The sequence below is a fragment of the Perca flavescens genome, chromosome 4 (genome assembly GCF_004354835.1).
Source record: "Perca flavescens isolate YP-PL-M2 chromosome 4, PFLA_1.0, whole genome shotgun sequence".
NCBI classification, from domain to species: domain Eukaryota; kingdom Metazoa; phylum Chordata; class Actinopteri; order Perciformes; family Percidae; genus Perca; species Perca flavescens.
In genome coordinates, this window is record NC_041334.1 from 41,509,295 (window position 1) to 41,529,294 (window position 20,000).

Below are 20,000 nucleotides of genomic sequence, written 5' to 3' on the forward strand. Positions count from 1 at the left end.
GCATTATCTCATTCAGAGGTCAAAGGTGATTCATATTTTGATTGATCCACTCGTCACTCCTTTGGCTGCTTTGGGTCAAGAGATTAATTAACGTGATTAAAATCCGATATGCCGACATGGCACATCAGCACGGTGGGGAAAGGAGAGAGAGAGAGAGGTGAATCACAAATAAATTACTTGATTTGTCTTTTTATGTATCGCAGAAGTTTAAGGCAGGATTCATGTTGAGGGCTCGTTGATGCTTAAGTCCCAGAGCTAAGCATCTGTTTCAGAAGGCCTGTTTCTGAAGAATCCTTCGTAATCTAAACAGATCTAATGAGATCTAGATGATCCGGTCTGCTGCACGATAGAAAAGGTTTTAAACTGGCATTTCTGGTTACCATCTGTGTTTGGATTAAGAAACAGGGTTACAACTTTAAAGTTAAAAATCGTTTCTATAGTACAGCGGACTAAATAATTTTGTATCCATGCTGATGGGACTGCAGATGAAAATTAGACTAAGGCTAACTCTAGTGCAATGCATCAAATGGTCACATTTATGTTTTAATTGCACATTGTCCCTTACAAATAAAACTGAAACTGAACTGATAGCTAGAATTAGGATAGGATTCTGGAAATAAGTTAAAAACATGTGTTGTTAAAGGACCTTGTGCTCTCTTCAAATATCACAGAGGATTTATCTTTCAGACCACCGCTGCTTAGCTCTGGGACTCGGTCAACAGGCCTTTTGACTCTGATTTTTAAGTGGCATGTGTCAGCCGGAAGTGTTGATTTCTGATACTTTAAATGATGAAAAGCGTAAATGACTTCACGTAAACATACACGACCACTTTCCTAAAGCCACGTGGCGTGTTATCTGGACGCATTTTGAGCTATCTGCGTGGATGTCTACGCTGGACGGCAGTCTGCATCATCACAGCGTAAACATACATTTAGGAAAAGAAGAAACGTGGAGAGGAAACATCGACATACGGAAGTACATGCCACTGGCACGTGTCACATTACACTTAAAAATCTAACTCTCTTCTCTCTCTTCTCCTCAGGCTACACAGGTGATTCAGCTCCAGGGGTTTTGGCTGCAGTTCGGTCCGGTCCCTGAGGAGGGCGCTGTTGCATAAAGACTGGACACTAAAGGGCATCTTCTCATCAGTACAGATCCAACTGGCCAACCTCAGACTCCTGGTTAACAGAGCTGAGGTTCCACCGAACACTTTTTAAAACGAGAAGCAACTAAAAGACAAAGAAAAAAAAAAACAACGTCCGCTAATCCGTTCTAATCTTCTACTTCAGCGAGCTACAGCTCCCTTGCTCTCAAAGAGACAACAGAAGAAGAGTTGCTATTAACACTCGTGTCACTTTTCAACACTTCGGTGTGTCTAGTTTAGACAACCCATCTCGTGCTGCGTTCAACGCACAAAGAGTTCTGCTCGAAAAGTTACAAAATCCACCACAGGGAGGAGAGATAAGAAATATTTAGTCCGTCATAACTCTGCGGGCTGGGTATCAAACCTCTATAATAATAATATATATATATATATATATATATATATATATATATATATATATATATATATATATATATATAGACTCAAGGTCCAGATAGAAAAGACATAACATGTTAATAATAATGTTATGGTGCTGACAGAACTGTGTCCGCAGCACAGAGTATCTGCCTAATCACATTTACTCCTTCTTTGATAATAAAGTTCCTGATTTTATATTGTCTATATTGTCCTTTTCTCTCCCTTGCCCAGGGACCACAGATGTATATTAGCTGTATAGCTAACACTGGTACAGGGCTTGAACTGTGCATGGTCCCTGACAAATAAAATAATAAACTAAATTAAATAAAAGTTTTGCCAAATTAAAACTGTATTTTTATTTAGCCGACAAACACATTTTAACATTTGAGAAATGACAAGTCTTGCAGAAAAACACAACTATGTTTCTCACAGTAATGTTGGTACTGATACTGAAATTAGTTACTGGTACTAGTACTGAAACTAGTCACTGGTACTAGTACTGAAGAACTTAGATACCCAGCCCGGCCTTCACAACGATAAGTCAATGATTCCAGGTCCTCAGGTTAGAATATGTTTCCAATTGAAGGATCTTTAAAGTTCTGGAGCACAACTCTTTGCATCTTTTAAAAGTGTGGCTCTAAAGGTTGGGGAATCTAACCTACAATATTAAAGGGTTCTACCGTAGTTTTTAAGTTTTTTCGGCTGACGCTGGCTGACAGAAGATTGTTGTCTCTTTCCTGGTGCAGTAAAGTGCTCAAAGATGCCTGCAACAGCGGGGATTGTGTGTGTGTCGAGACTTTAAAAGAAACGGGAGATGTGTGACCAGAAACGCTGGTCTAATGTGTGCATGTATGTGTGTGTGGCCACAGCAGTGCACAGTCAGCGTATCACTCATTTCGGGCCTGTAGGGCGACCTGGCTTCCTTCCTCAGCAGTGCACTAGGAAGGGGACGTTAGGCGTCTCTGGTCTGCATTGTTTCTCTCTCTTTTCACTCAATGAACAAAACTTCTGACATTCAAATAAAATAACACAGCAGGATTACAAGCTAACTCTACACTCTACTTTACTCTACTCTTACATTACACATTGTTGTGATTGGTTCAGACATTTGTTGCATGTGTCAAAGATCTGATCAACGTGAGCAAACTCGTATGTGCTTGGCTTGTTTTGGTCGAGGTAGCGACAGCCAGCTTTGGGATTGGCCAACGATTCGGCCAATAGGATGAGAAAGAGCTACAAGCAGAGTTTCTGATTGGGCCTACAGGTTTAAATACTGACTTGTGGTTGGCTCGCAGGAAGGACTCGGACATTTGCATAAGTGAAGGATTCATTTTTTTTACATCAATGGCACAGTAATGGTAGATCCGAGTCCATTGAACCCAAGTCAGAATCTGCCCGTGATATGTTCTGGTGATATCGGCTGCTGTGCACTGAGCTGGGTCCGTGGGTTCAGGTCTCTCCTTCTGTTTATGCCTCAATAGACAGAGCTCCTTCACAATAAAGGTCTCTCTCACACGCTCCATCTGCGCATACTAAAAAAATAGTGCAATTCTTTTCAGCAATTATATAAATAACTCTAAATTCGTGCTTTTAATTTCGCTCTCGATGTGTGTATATATACTCAAAATGTAATACATGCCAACATGTATGTAGCAAAATGTTCAACGTGAAAGTTGGCACCCCAACAGATTAATGATGTTTCTTTTTCTACAAACTAGACAACATATAAAAACACAAAAAAACAACATCTTTACTCATAAGAATCTATCAAGTTTAGAAAAATACCCCTACTTTCTCCGATTTCTCTCTCATCAATCATATCTCTGTTTCTGTGGTGAAGAGTCTTGAACTTTGTGCAAACCTTCTTTAGAAAACTAAAACTAAAAAAGGATTTTAGCGAGAACTCCTACATCGGTTGGTCGATATATAAGGCAGAACGTTTAGCTTGAGCACTGTGCTACGACTGCTAAGCTAGTTTAAGATAGCGCTAACTAAATCTAATGTCTTTCTGGAAGTAGCCTAATGTGCGGACGTGTCCCAGCGACCCAGCTAACGCCTGATGCAGGAGTCACTGCCAACGTTGGTTACTGTGCAGTCGTGGACTTGAAACCCAACTGAATGACGTCAAAGCAGCAAGGGGGATTATCAATAGAAAACAAAAACCTGGAAGAAAACAACAAGATTGCAACATTTCGCCATTTTGCCTTTGATAGAACGGCTTTTTGTAAGCGCGAAAAAAGACGAACAGATTAACAAACGTTCAAAAGATCTCTAGAAACAAACAGAACGAGTAAATATGTATAATGAATGAAGACTAGTTTAGATCAGTCTAATGGAGGAGGGATGATGTGAAGTTGTTTAAGAGAAGACAGAGGCTTCTGTATCCACCTTTCCCTTCGCACCTTCTCCCCTCCATCTCTGGCATCGTCGGCTCATCTGAAGTGCTCCTCGGACACGAAATGCTGCTTCTTCAGTCCTAGCCCGATCCATGAACTGGGGGAAACTGACCACATGTCAGCTACAACTACAACTAACGAGAATCAGCCCTTAAACCATTCAAAGTGGATTTCTACTAGTCACCAGGTCGTTCCTCATTGGCTCTAACCACTTGGCAAGTGGCGAGCAGACAAATAAATCCTGTTTTTTCCTCCCTGCAGGCTAGGAATAAGGAGGCAGTACTGTCACACCTGCTGGGGCTTCTGGGATTTCTCCTTCGTGTTCCGTGCATTCCTGTTGCCAACACTTCCCTGCTGCTGAGGCGGAGGTCGGAGCAGGCCGTGTATGAATGAGGACGGGGGTGCTAGCGAGGACGATACAGTCCGATGGTTGTGGCTGGGGGTCAGGGATGTTGGGTGGTAGTAGTGCCCGATCACCTCGCTGTAGGTCGGGGGAGCTCCTTCTACTCGAGAGCCCTGCTTCTGATGCCGGGACAAGGTCTCCTGGGCTTCTAGCACGCTGACGCCTGAATGGACACTCGGAGGAGGGGCCTGCAGACTGGAAACAGAAAAACATGGGTCATAAAGCTAGGCTTAAGCTCTAATGCTTCTGCACATTAGACATCCTCTCGGTCTAATGTTAAAACGCTTCTTAAAACCCACCTCTTTTCTTTGGCTTTTAACACCAGGCAGAGTTGTTGATCTTATGTGTATACTTGCATATTTTAATTATGTGCGGGCAGTGCATTTTAGCTTTTTATTTATTCTACTTATTTAATTTTATTTTTATTGCATTTATCTTTATATTGGGTACATCTTTTTATGGTGCTTTTATTGTGTTATCTATTTATTCGGTTTTATCTTTTTGTGCAGCACTTTGTAAAGCTTGTGTTTGTTAAAATCATGCTATATAAATAAAGCGGATTGGATTGGATAAATAATACTGATGGGAGCAGAATGATGAGGAACAGGCAGACTGTAAGATCAGAATAATGGGAACAGGCAGACTGTAAGGTCAGAATAATGAGGAACAGGCAGACTGTAAGGTCAGAATAATGAGGAACAGGCAGACTGTAAGGTCAGAATAATGAGGAACAGGCAGACTGTAAGGTCAGAATAATGAGGAACAGGCTGACTGTAAGATCAGAATAATGAGGAACAGGCTGACTGTAAGATCAGAATAATGAGGAACAGGTTGACTGTAAGATCAGAATAATGAGGAACAGGCTGACTGTAAGATCAGAATAATGAGGAACAGGTTGACTGTAAGATCAGAATAATGAGGAACAGGCAGACTGTAAGATCAGAATAATGAGGAACAGGCTGACTGTAAGATCAGAATAATGAGGAACAGGTTGACTGTAAGATCAGAATAATGAGGAACAGGCTGACTGTAAGATCAGAATAATGAGGAACAGGTTGACTGTAAGATCAGAATAATGAGGAACAGGCTGACTGTAAGATCAGAATAATGAGGAACAGGTTGACTGTAAGATCAGAATAATGAGGAACAGGCAGACTGTAAGATCAGAATAATGAGGAACAGGCTGACTGTAAGATCAGAATAATGAGGAACAGGTTGACTGTAAGATCAGAATAATGAGGAACAGGCAGACTGTAAGGTCAGAATAATGAGGAACAGGCAGACTGTAAGGTCAGAATAATGAGGAACAGGCAGACTGTAAGGTCAGAATAATGGGGAATAGGCAGACTGTAAGGTCAGAATAATGAGGAACAGGCAGACTGTAAGGTCAGAATAATGAGGAACAGGTTGACTGTAAGGTCAGAATAATGAGGAACAGGCAGACTGTAAGGTCAGAATAATGAGGAACAGGCTGACTGTAAGATCAGAATAATGAGGAACAGGCTGACTGTAAGATCAGAATAATGAGGAACAGGCAGACTGTAAGGTCAGAATAATGAGGAACAGGTTGACTGTAAGATCAGAATAATGAGGAACAGGCAGACTGTAAGATCAGAATAATGAGGAACAGGCTGACTGTAAGTTCAGAATAATGAGGAACAGGCAGAATGTAAGGTCAGAATAATGAGGAACAGGCAGACTGTGAGATCAGAATAATGAGGAACAGGCAGACTGTAAGGTCAGAATAATGAGGAACAGGCAGAATGTAAGGTCAGAATAATGAGGAACAGGCAGAGTGTAAGATCAGAATAATGAGGAACAGGCAGACTGTAAGGTCAGAATAATGAGGAACAGGCAGAATGTAAGGTCAGAATAATGAGGAACAGGCAGACTGTAAGATCAGAATAATGAGGAACAGGTTGACTGTAAGGTCAGAATAATGAGGAACAGGCAGACTGTAAGATCAGAATAATGAGGAACAGGCAGACTGTAAGGTCAGAATAATGAGGAACAGGCAGACTGTAAGGTCAAAATAATGAGGAACAGGTTGAATCAATAAAGGAACAGGCAGACTGTAAGATCAGAATAATGAGGAACAGGCAGACTGTAAGGTCAGAATAATGAGGAACAGGCAGACTGTAAGGTCAAAATAATGAGGAACAGGCAGACTGTAAGGTCAGAATAATGAGGAACAGGCAGACTGTAAGGTCAGAATAATGAGGAACAGGCAGACTGTAAGGTCAGAATAATGAGGAACAGGGCAGACTGTAAGGTCAGAATAATGAGGAACAGGCAGACTGTAAGGTCAGAATAATGAGGAACAGGTTGACTGTAAGGTCAGAATAATGAGGAACAGGCAGACTGTAAGGTCAGAATAATGAGGAACAGGCAGACTGTAAGATCAGAATAATGAGGAACAGGCTGACTGTAAGATCAGAATAATGAGGAACAGGCAGACTGTAAGGTCAGAATAATGAGGAACAGGTTGACTGTAAGATCAGAATAATGAGGAACAGGCAGACTGTAAGATCAGAATAATGAGGAACAGGCAGACTGTAAGGTCAGAATAATGAGGAACAGGCAGACTGTAAGGTCAGAATAATGAGGAACAGGCAGACTGTAAGATCAGAATAATGAGGAACAGGCAGACTGTAAGGTCAGAATAATGAGGAACAGGCAGAATGTAAGGTCAGAATAATGAGGAACAGGCAGACTGTAAGATCAGAATAATGAGGAACAGGCAGACTGTAAGGTCAGAATAATGAGGAACAGGCAGACTGTAAGGTCAGAATAATGAGGAACAGGCAGACTGTAAGGTCAGAATAATGAGGAACAGGCAGACTGTAAGGTCAGAATAATGAGGAACAGGCAGACTGTAAGGTCAGAATAATGAGGAACAGGCAGACTGTAAGGTCAAAATAATGAGGAACAGGTTGACTGTAAGGTCAGAATAATAGGGAACAGGCAGACTGTAAGATCAGAATAATGAGGAACAGGCAGACTGTAAGGTCAGAATAATGAGGAACAGGCAGACTGTAAGGTCAAAATAATGAGGAACAGGCAGACTGTAAGGTCAGAATAATGAGGAACAGGCAGACTGTAAGGTCAGAATAATGAGGAACAGGCAGACTGTAAGGTCAGAATAATGGGGAACAGGCAGACTGTAAGATCAGAATAATGAGGAACAGGCAGACTGTAAGATCAGAATAATGAGGAACAGGCAGACTGTAAGATCAGAATAATGAGGAACAGGCTGACTGTAAGATCAGAATAATGAGGAACAGGTTGACTGTAAGATCAGAATAATGAGGAACAGGCAGACTGTAAGATCAGAATAATGAGGAACAGACAGACTGTAAGATCAGAATAATGAGGAACAGGCAGACTGTAAGATCAGAATAATGAGGAACAGGCAGACTGTAAGATCAGAATAATGAGGAACAGGCAGACTGTAAGATCAGAATAATGGGAACAGGCAGACTGTAAGATCAGAATAATGAGACTAAGGATTACGAAGAAAGGTAGGGCTAACGCATCAAGATGTTTAGGGCTGCAACTAATGATTACTTTCATTGACAATTAATGTGTCTATTATTTTCTCGATTATTTGATTAGTTGTTGGGTCTATAAAATGTCAGAAAATGATAGAAAATGTAGATCAGTGTTATCCCAAAGCCAAGATGACGTTCTCAAATGTCTTGTTTTGTCCAGAACTCAAAGATATTCAGTTTACTGTCCCAGAAGAGAGAAGACACTAGAAAATATTCACATTTAAGGAGCTGGAATCAGATAATTTTATACTTTTTTTAAAATGAAAAATTATGTAACATGGTACCTACACGAATAGCCCATTTCCACCACAGGAACCATTTTAGGAACTCAGAAACCTTACTTGCGTTTTGACCTAACAAACTAACATTTCAGGTCATGCTCTGGAGGTAGTACTTTCTAATGGCACAAGAACTATTGAGGCAGAATTTTAAGTTGCTGGTGGCCTGTGTGGCTGCCACAACCTTTGTACCGCTTTGTTAACACACTAAGCAAACATTGCTGGCAACTACAATCAATGTCAGAATGAGGAAGGCATCACGTTTATTAATGTTAGGACTACGATTATATATAGTTTGACTTCCCAATGGACCTTTTTCACAGCAGACATTTTGAAAAGCACAGCTGAAATTGATAACCTTAACAATGGCTCAGTTCCATCAAGTGTCCCAGTGAGATATTTCAGTGAGTCAGCATGTACAATACCAGGACCTCTCCTAAGTGGAATGCAGCCATCATTAATGGTTTAATACCAGGGCCTCTCCTAAGTGGAATGTAGCCATCAGTAATGGTTTAATACCAGGACCTCTCCTAAGTGGAATGCAGCCATCATTAATGGTTTAATACCAGGGTCTCTCCTAAGTGGAATGCAGCCATCATTAATGGTTTAATACCAGGACCTCTCCTAAGTGGAATGCAGCCATCATTAATGGTTCTGAATACACCTGTGCTGTTCCTACTATGACATGTGAACATGTCTGCCGTGAAAAAGGTCTATAGGTCTATAAGGACGGAGATAAAGACAGAGAGCGTGTAAAAAAAAAAAACTACACAAGAGAAACTTAGGGTCATGGATAGTAATGGAGTGACTTCAAACACAACAAATGACCGACAACTTGTTGATTGATACCTGGCCTGCAGACAGGAGCTGGATGGGTTGAGGGAGTGGGAATCGAACACTGTTCGATTGGGCGGTGCTCTGACCGACTCGCGGTTCAGCTCCATCTGTTGCTCCGGGTCCCGAAGCTGCAGGGTGCAGAGGCCCTGGTACGGAGGGGGCTCCTCTCCGTCCGAGAGGCAGATGGTGGGGGGAAGATCGATGAGACTCTGGGGTAGGTAGGGGTATGTCGGCTGGAAGCGACTCGGGGCGTATGTGTGCTGGAAGCGCTGGGACTGGAGCTTGGGTTGGGACTGGAGCTGGGGGTGGGACTGAAGCTGGGGGTGGGACTGGAGCTGGGGGTGGGACTGGAGCTGGGGCTGGGCGTGGGGGGGGGTGTTGGGGCTCACTCTGTAGGTAGGATGAGGGGACCCCTCGGTCTGGAGGCCGTGGGTTATACACCTGGTGCTGTGGTGAAGAATGACATTGGATTACTGCTGTGCCACACTTTGTAACATCAAACTTAGCTGTTTTCTTTTGTTTTAATTTAGCAGATTTTTGGTTAAATGAACCTGCTTGCTGCGACCAAATGTTTCTTCACTCACCTCGTTAAGACCACTGGTTGTCCTTGTCGCCTCAGAAGACCACAGACCTGCCTCCTGAGAGAGAGAGAGAGAGAGAGAGAGAGAGAGAGAGAGAGAGGGAGAGAGAGAGCATCTCTGAGTTCATCTAGTGAGCAATTTCACTTTGATTTAAACCCATTTACCAAAGGTATCACATGTGTCTTTAGTACTATCTATACCTGTGATACTGTACTGTATATCATGTCAATTAAGCTGATTTTAATAAAACTGACAAAGAGAGACATAGAGCAGCAGTATGAGTATGTATGTACCATATTAAAGCTAGCCAAGCTATTCCAACAGCATACTATATAGTGCTTTATGTGCGGTTGAATCTCTACTATACACTACAGCTGATATGTACTTTATAAATTAGCATTTCAAAAATACATTTATTGCATGCTTTAGTTTGTTGTAGGACAACTGTGTCCGTTAAGACCATGTTTTAAAATCAAGCAAACTCAGTGTGGTATTGGCATTTTTTGAGCACACTTCTTTGTGTTATTTATATATATGTGAAAAACTACATGCATATAACATAGCATGTGCATGAAACTCAGCTCTGTTGTGCTTTTCTTTGATTACATTTCTGTCCACTAGAGGGCAACACTCACTGCTAAAGTGCCTTTTTAAAATATTCCCATCAAATATTGTCTTTATGTCTCAGTAAATCTCGTAGCTGCCTATATGAGGTCTGCTCTTACTGTAGTATCTTTACATCAGAGTACTGAAAAATTTAACATTTCATCAATTGTTTGTTAAATTCATATAGTGTTGTTCAGAGGGTTGAGCAATGCACACTTTGTTATTGTCTTTGCATTGTTGCAAATTACTTTTTGCTGCTGTAATGACCCAATCTCCCCGCGCAGATTAATAAGGTTTCATCTAGTTAACAACCATATTAACATTAAGGAGTCTGTGGTGGGAAACTGCTGGCTCCTAGAAATTCCCCATCAGTCTACATGGATCTACAACTGACTTGATAATACATGGAGTAGTAAACTAGATTATCTCTTCCCCAGAAGGAATACACACACTGATGTAAAATCTGTTGTGTCTTGATGCCTTGCAGTGAGAAGATAAAAGCATCCTTTTACTTCTGTAGAGAAATGTTTGGAAGGAACTTTTTCAACTTTTGTGCAGGTTTTTTGTTCTCTGGCGTCCTAACTGTCTGCCTGCGTGTCTGACTGACTGTATGTGTGTCAGTGTGTCTGTCTGCTAATCCAAATTAACTAGGACGATGACTCCCCTGAGCTTATCAGAAGCTCTATGTGTGTGTGTGTGTGTGTGTGTGTGTGTGTAGTTCCAGTCTACAAGTAAGATATGAGTAAAGGATGATGTCTGTCTGTGTGTGTGTGTGTGTGTGTGCGCCACTGTGGCCCTTAATGAAGACATGAATCAGTGTGTTAGCGTTAGCCTGCAGCAGTGTTTAATCACCAGATCACATGCTGTCACTCAGCGCTCATGATGCTGTCCTCACTGTGACTAAACTAGTGGACACACAGCCCATTCTGCAACGTGGGTTCTGGGATCTGTTTCTACACTCATATTTGAGTATATTGTTAAGTATGTTCGACTGCTTTTAAGTTACACTCGTAATCACATTCATAATTCAAATGTTTTAATTTCCTGCATTCATGCTGCTGTTTGCTCCACATGATTTAACATCCTGCTTTATTTTTTTGCGACTCAAAAATATCTTTCAGTAAAAATTACCCACTTTTTCTAAAGGAATTCATATATTTCACCTTAGCTTAGCAACTATTTCTTTGTCATTATTAAGCCACTATGTTATTCTAGAGAAACAAAATATGCATCTTAAATAATCAGGCAGCCATCTGGTCAAACTAACTCACTTAAAGAAAAATCTAATCTGATGCCCTCAAGAAGAACTTTGAAGGCAATGAGTTGCAGTATTAACACACATTAAGTAAGCAAGTCTTTCCTGTGCAATATGCTCTGATGTGTTTTTACATTTAGCTGTTCAGTTCATTATTTATTTGGATAGCATGTATACCAGCATCATGGACACACTGGGTGTAAATGTTAGACTTACGTTGGCCAATGGCAGGTGTCTCCTGCGTGCAGGGGCGTGTCTGGAGATGAGGGAGCGTGCTGATAGGCGGTAGTGGTTCAGCAGACAAGTGATGACCACCACCATCACCATCATCACCACCACGATCACCAGGATCTGGACGAACTCCAGCTGGGCTACAACAACACAGAGACAAAGACCAAGGTCAGTTTACTGGCCGTGGTTAGTCCAGTACAATACAATGGCGTCTCTGGGCGAGCTTGTCAAAGTCTGAGAAACATAACCTCTGTTGATGTCATAGTGATGTCATTAAGCTACATTCAGACCAACAAAAGAAAAAAAGCAGTGAGTGGGAGTGTCACTTAACAAAGGGCCCGTTTGTTGTGTTATTTAACCCCCCAACGTAGCACAAGCAGACTCTATATTTCACAATTAATGTTTTCCGTCAGATTGGTTATAGAGCTCTACGTTTCCGATCGCACTTGAAGGCAGCTTCATTTCACAGGAGAGAGAAGAGAGGAGAGAGAGACACAGCAAGTGCTTTGTTGTTGCAGGAAACATTCAGCTGTTACACAAACTCGCAGGCACTTCAGTCCTTGTGTAACGTTTTTTTTAACCTCATAGGGTTTTAACACAGTATATAAACTGGACCAGCAGACCCCGTGTCTCTGTCTGAGACCAGTGGAGGATATCAGAAGTCTCTTTCCCGGTGCTGGCTGAGTGTTACTGAGCAGCCTCCAACTGAGCTTGAAGACGTAGATGTGACGTGAGCAACGTGTCTGAAAGTGTGAAGTCTTCTGGTAGCTGTGAGAGAGAAATCTCAATCATTCCCAATCTCACAGAGACGGAGAGTGTAGGTATATGTAAGGAGATAACATAGACACAGGCTAATTACTGATCACTAACATGCTAGTTAACATTAGTAATTACTGATCACTAACATGCTAGTTAACATTAGTAATTACTGATCACTAACATGCTAGTTAACATTAGTAATTACTGATCACTAACATGCTAGTTAACATTAATAATTACTGATCACTAACATGCTAGTTAACATTAGTAATTATTGATAACTAACATGCTAGTTAACATTAGTAATTACTGATCACTAACATGCTAGTTAACATTACTAATTACTGATCACTAACATGCTAGTTAACATTAGTAATTACTGATCACTAACATGCTAGTTAACATTAGTAATTACTGATCACTAACATGCTAGTTAACATTAGTAATCACTGATCACTAACATGCTAGTTAACATTAGTAATTATTGATAACTAACATGCTAGTTAACATTAGTAATTACTGATCACTAACATGCTAGTTAACATTAGTAATTACTGATCACTAACATGCTAGTTAACATTAGTAATTACTGATCACTAACATGCTAGTTAACATTAGTAATTACTGATCACTAACATGCTAGTTAACATTAGTAATTACTGATCACTAACATGCTAGTTAACATTAGTAATTAAACCTAAACAGCTAATGGAAGTCCAAACTGCCTGTGAGCTTCTCCTGTACTATACGGTAATTCCTCTACTGTGTGACAGTAAGTCTCGTGGTTATGACCCAATCGTTAGCCTATTGTTATAAAAGCGTCTGCTACGGAGCCATAACGTGAGCTACAAGGTAATGGAGCCTTTTATACATTGTCGTGTTTCTTTAGAAATAAACAACGGAGAAATAGAGTCTTTAAACACTTCAGATGTAAAGTTATTCTCTGTCAAAGTGACGTCAGAATGAATGGGAGTCAATGGGATGCTAACGGGAGGTGATGGCTTGGTAGCATCAAAATAGCGCCATAGGAAGTTCGAGTTCTGAAGAGAGGGTTACCCCCTGGGTTTTCCCAGGCAGGGAGAGTCTAATGAAAACATTCCATCCAGTTGCATTATGGGAAGTGTAGGATGCAGTGTTTTTGGGGTCTTGGCTCATACTATGGACTATAAGTCAGGATATATTGCACAGTGCAAAGCAAAACGCTTTATTCAATAGCTCACTGCTTTTAGAAAATGGCAGTACAACACTGTATAGAACTTCTCTTTATTAACCTGAAATAATAAACTTATTTTTACAGCACTACAGAAAAACACAGCTAACATAATGCTTAATGTAAAGTAGGGCAGTCACAGGTACAACCACACTCACATGTACACATTGTACATGTGGAGGCACCAACATTGAGGCATTAACCTCTCTGTATATGTGCGCCTGCTCTACCACTGAGCCAACCTGGCCACGCACCAACACACTGTGACTGTGTCACAATGTTTTATGATTGTTGGTCCCAAGAGAAACCTTTTTCACTTCAGCTGTATTTTTTATGCTGGACATTACAGTTATTAGTCTTTTCACATGGGAAACTTGTGTTTTCGTGTGGTCAACTACAGAGGAATAAGCTACAGTATACAGTGGTACTCATATGTATATGACCCAATGCTAAAAGTTGACTAAAAAGAGCAATTAAAAAATATTCTTTTGGAAATTGATCAATTTTTATTTCAGTTAGGAACTTTATCAGGATGCATAGTATCCTGGATCCATGAAATAACTGGCCTTTAAAAATAACAATCTGCCTGCCTCTATGGGAATCTAACATAGGGGTGGACTGACTTATGCCCCCTGTATTTTAAGGAAGAACATTTATTTATTTACAATACATTATTCATTCACAAAGATAATTGGTGATCTTAAAGGTTGGATTTTTCCTCAATTTTTTAATTAAAGGCATTAAGCTCAATTTCCAAAAGATGATTTTTTTTATTCTTCTTTTGAGTCAACTTTAGCATGGGTGTGAATATTTATGAGCAGCACTGTATCAAGCTGTGGTTGCACAGCCTGGTGATGTAAATCAATTTAAATGATCTTTAAAATGTCATAACATTGTGTGACATCTTTAGTTTACTTGTTGTGTCAATACATGAATATCACAAAAGTTAGAATTAACTATTGATAAGTCATCTTATCTTTTCAGTACTTGATTCATTTATTGTTGGTTTGAGCTTCTTGATTGGATATGGTGATGAAATACATAAAAAAATCAAATTAATAAATAATACACACTAGCCCTACTATGACTTCAATCAGCAGTTTACCATTTACATCCATTTACATCCATTTCCATTGTGTCTGTAATGGTCGTGGGTCTAAATGCTTTAACTGTAAAGTCTCAAGTCAGCAACAAGGTTTGTATGTTTCTGTGAGAAGAAAAGGCTTTCAGACACAGTCCAGACAGAGCTGTAGTCCTTAGGTAGAGGTCACACACACACACACACACACACACACACACACACACACACACACACACACACACACACACACAGCCAGACTAGACTAGACAGACAGGGCTAGCTTTGTTTAGAGGCAGTCTGCTCTAAACCCCCACTCCTGCATCCACCACCCCCCTCAACACACACACACACACACACACACACACACACACACACACACACACACACACACACACACACACACACACACACACACACACACACACACACACAGCATTTTTTCTCACACTTCTTTTACAGGGAGCAGGCGGAGGTCAGGGCCAAGTCAGACAGAAGAACATAAAGTAACCTACACACACACACACACACACACACACACACACACACACACACACACACACACACACACACACCCAATCAGACAGTTCACACCAGTTCTCACAGCCTTGTTGTGTTCTTCTGACCGACTAACCATTACACAGAGACACACAGTCAGATGACTCCTAGAACTCATGCAAAACCTTCTTATGAATTCAACCATTCATGATTCTCAAACTTGTATTCAACCAGTTTTTTCCCCACTCTGAAACCTAAACAAACAAGAACAACAACTTAAAAACAAGCCCGATACGACTTCACAACTCTACTGACCAGGTCACACATTACATGGATATAACTACAGGCTTATTAATAGTTCATAAGTCATTTACAAACATAGAATTTATGGGTGTGCATTTCAGTTCAGTTCAGTGTAGTCTAATCTGATCTAGTTTTGTGTGACTTCAGACGTCACTATGTGTTCCTAGTTCATTTATTGGAAGGGATTTTTTCTATTAATTTAGTAGTTTTGATGTGGGATTTTTGTTATTTAAGATAAAATACTATTTGCACTTTTTGATAAGAAGACACGTCTGTTTTGCACAGTTTATATAAATAAAATGAACATTTTTCAGCCATTTGTCTGCAGCTCATTCTGTTAAAATAATCGTGAATTGCATCGAATTGTGAGCTGAGTGCATTTTTATCAAATATACAGGATGGATTTTCATACCTGGCAACCCAAAACCTGTTCTTTTCAGTCATCACCATTTCTCCAAAGCCTATCAAGAAGTCTCCAAATTGGCTCTTCAGTCTTAACCTCACAGATGTTCAACTCATAGAGACACAACCCACACAGAAGCAACAGAGCATCACAGTTTTAAAATAAAACCTTTAAAATCTAAAATAATTGTGGCCGGTTAGCTCAGTTGGTAGAGCAGGCGCACATATGCAGAGAGTTTATTCCTCAACGCAGAGGGTCCAGCATTCGAGTCCGACCTGTGGCAGTTTTGCTGCATATCTTTCCCCCTTTCATATCTCAGCTTTCCTCTCTAATAAAAGGCAGACATGCCCCCCAAAAAATTAAGTTGATTAAAATGTAAAATGACTAGGATTGTGCTTAAGTATTCTATGGGTATTATAGGATAGCCTTGGCTTCAGCCTAGGGCTGGGCGATACGCAGAAAATCAAATACCACGATATTTTTGACCAAATACCTCGATATCGATACCACAACGATACTGCAGTGTTGACTATTGGTAATTTCACAGAATATTTACATAATGAGATTTTCATCAATCATCAGTAATGTAGATATATTGACTAAGGGGGTAAAGGTGAATAATAGAAGAGTTACAACAGTCTGGTAAGTTCAGAAAAGGACATCACTTTACTGTAATACAGCCTTTAACACCAGGAAAAGACACTTATGTCATATCACGATATCCAGAATCTAAGACGATACCTAGTCTCATATCACGATACTGATATAATATCCATATACTGCCCAGCTCTACTTGGACTCAGGTCTGCAGATTAAAAGCACCCTTCTACTTCCACATAACCATAGGAGCACAATGCATGGAGTTATTCATAGTTCAGTCTATAAAATGTGAGAAAAATTGTGAAAACTGCCATTGACAAGTTCCCAGGGTCCAAGGTGGAGTCTTTTATACCCGACTAACAGTCCAAAACACAAAGGTATTCCAGTCTATTCCTTTTTCATCATCATTATCATCATAAAGCCTTTAACCCTCATGCCCTCCTCGGCCATTTTTGTACATTTTTCTCAAGTTTTTTTTTTCATTTTGTGATAATTTTTGCTGCGTTACTGCTTATGGCATGACATTTTATATCCAAGCCTCTAATCACCACTAAAGCCCCATCTACATATTAATCATTATATGGAAAATAAATCATTTTTTGTTTGTTTTTTTATAAATAATGACATACTTCAAATCAATAAACTGGCATTTAAAGGGTTAAAATCCTGAAAATTATTGAATGTTTGGTAGTTTTGAACAAGTTAGAAGTTGTTTAAGTGATTTATGAGAAAAAAAAGCCGAAAAAAATATTGATATATGATGATTTAATAACAGTTTTTGTGTGTGTGGCCATTTTTGCCTCGAAGGTGTCCAGAGTAAGTTTTTTTAAGGAGGGCATGAGGGTTAAAGGATTCACGTAATAACTCCAGGAGTATCATATATCCTCAACAATATTAGTCCTTAGTGTATACAACATATGAAATCACAACCGATTTAAGATTAAAGCTCCCGATGACAAACTCACCGCACAGTTGCGTCTGAACACAGTTGTCATGGTTGTGGCTTCCTGACGGAGGCTGCATGCTCTCTCCGTTCAGACTTTCTCCAGCCAGGATCAGTAACCTGAAGACCTTCTTCCCAAAAACTGAACCCAAAACTAAAAATCTAACTAATAAACAAGTCCTCCCGCTGCAGTTAAACTCCAGACTACATGTCCCGTCCCGTGGATGCTGCAACGCTGGGTGTGTGTGTGTGTGTCCTCGTCGGCTGACACACACACTCTGAAGCTAGACTGAGCTTTGTCTGCAACTTTTTCTCACACAGATTCCCACACTGCCCGGACACACACACACACACACACACACACACACATACTGAGGAAACAGCTGACCAACCCCCCTCCCAATAGCTGGGAACAAAAGGGGTGAATGTGAGGGAGAGGGGGGGGGAGAGACAGAGAAGAAAGAGACGAGAGAGAGAAAGAGGCGGAGTGGTGGGAGCGTCTGGGAGACACAGATGGATCAGAGAGACAGACAGAATAATGATGAGAGAGAGAGAGACAGACAGAGAGACAGACAGAGAGACAGAGAGAGAGAGAGAGAGAGAGAGAGAGACAGACAGACAGAGAGAGAGAAGGGGTGAGGATGGGTGGGAGAGCAGAATCTGCAGCTTCAACTTCTCTACAACAACAGAATTCACAACAATAAACTGATCGTTTGTAAACTCAATATTTACGACAAAGACATCAGAATCGCCGGTCACGTCTAATCACTGGATCACGCTACAGTAGGCCTACATGGTCACGTCTAATCACTGGATCACACTACAGTAGGCCTACATGGTCACGTCTAATCACTGGATCACGCTACAGTAGGCCTACATGGTCACGTCTAATCACTGGATCACGCTACAGTAGGCCTACATGGTCACGTCTAATCACTGGATCACGCTACAGTAGGCCTACATGGTCACGTCTAATTACTGGTTCACGCTACAGTAGGCCTACATGGTCACGTCTAATCACTGGTTCATGCTACAGTAGGCCTACATGGTCACGTCTAATCACTGGATCACGCTACAGTAGGCCTACATGGTCACGTATAATCACTGGATCACGCTACAGTACACGGTAACGTCTAATCACTGGATCACGCTACATTAGGCCTACATGGTCACGTCTAATCACTGGATCACGCTACAGTACACGGTAACGTCTAATCACTGGATCACGCTACAGTAGGCCTACGTGGTCACGTCTAATCACTGGATCACGCTACAGTAGGCCTACATGGTCACGTCTAATCACTGGTTCACGCTACAGTAGGCCTACATGGTCACGTCTAATCACTGGATCACGCTACAGTAGGCCTACATGGTCACGTCTAATCACTGGATCACGCTACAGTACACGGTCACGTCTAATCACTGGATCACGCTACAGTAGGCCTACATGGTCACGTCTAATCACTGGATCACGCTACAGTAGGCCTACATGGTCACGTCTAATCACTGGATCACGCTACAGTACATGGTCACGTCTAATCACTGGATCACGCTACAGTAGGCCTACATGGTCACGTCTAATCACTGGTTCACGCTACAGTAGGCCTACATGGTCACGTCTAATCACTGGATCACGCTACAGTAGGCCTACATGGTCACGTCTAATCACTGGATCACGCTACAGTAGGCCTACATGGTCACGTCTAATCACTGGATCACGCTACAGTACATGGTCACGTCTAATCACTGGATCACGCTACAGTAGGCCTACATGGTCACGTCTAATCACTGGTTCACGCTACAGTAGGCCTACATGGTCACGTCTAATCACTGGATCACGCTACAGTAGCCTACATGGTCACGTCTAATCACTGGATCACGCTACAGTAGGCCTACATGGTCACGTCTAATCACTGGATCACGCTACAGTACATGGTCACGTCTAATCACTGGTTCACGCTACAGTAGGCCTACATGGTCACGTCTAATCACTGGATCACGCTACAGTAGGCCTACATGGTCACGTCTAATCACTGGATCACGCTACAGTACATGGTCACGTCTAATCACTGGATCACGCTACAGTACATGGTCACGTCTAATCACTGGATCACGCTACAGTAGGCCTACATGGTCACGTCTAATCACTGGATCACGCTACAGTACCTGGTCACGTCTAATCACTGGATCACGCTACAGTACATGGTCACGTCTAATCACTGGATCACGCTACAGTACATGGTCACGTCTAATCACTGGATCACGCTACAGTACCTGGTCACGTCTAATCACTGGATCACGCTACAGTACATGGTCACGTCTAATCACTGGATCACGCTACAGTACCTGGTCACGTCTAATCACTGGATCACGCTACAGTACCTGGTCACGTCTAATCACTGGATCACGCTACAGTACATGGTCACGTCTAATCACTGGATCACGCTACAGTACATGGTCACGTCTAATCACTGGATCACGCTACAGTACATGGTCACGTCTAATCACTGGATCACGCTACAGTACATGGTCACGTCTAATCACT

The 20,000-nt window shown here is 41.4% G+C and overlaps 1 protein-coding gene across 1 annotated transcript in view; it reads right to left on the reverse strand.

Moving 5' to 3' along the window:
* Positions 1-1,601: 1,601 nt before the first annotated feature.
* Positions 1,602-20,000, reverse strand: part of pmepa1 (prostate transmembrane protein, androgen induced 1) — a 52,025-nt gene continuing 33,626 nt past the window's right edge. Inside the window, 5 exon segments of the mRNA XM_028575796.1 lie at positions 1,602-4,517; positions 9,001-9,416; positions 9,418-9,435; positions 9,573-9,626; positions 11,647-11,801. Coding sequence (XP_028431597.1) covers positions 4,205-4,517; positions 9,001-9,416; positions 9,418-9,435; positions 9,573-9,626; positions 11,647-11,801 — 956 coding nt within the window. The 3' untranslated portion in view covers positions 1,602-4,204.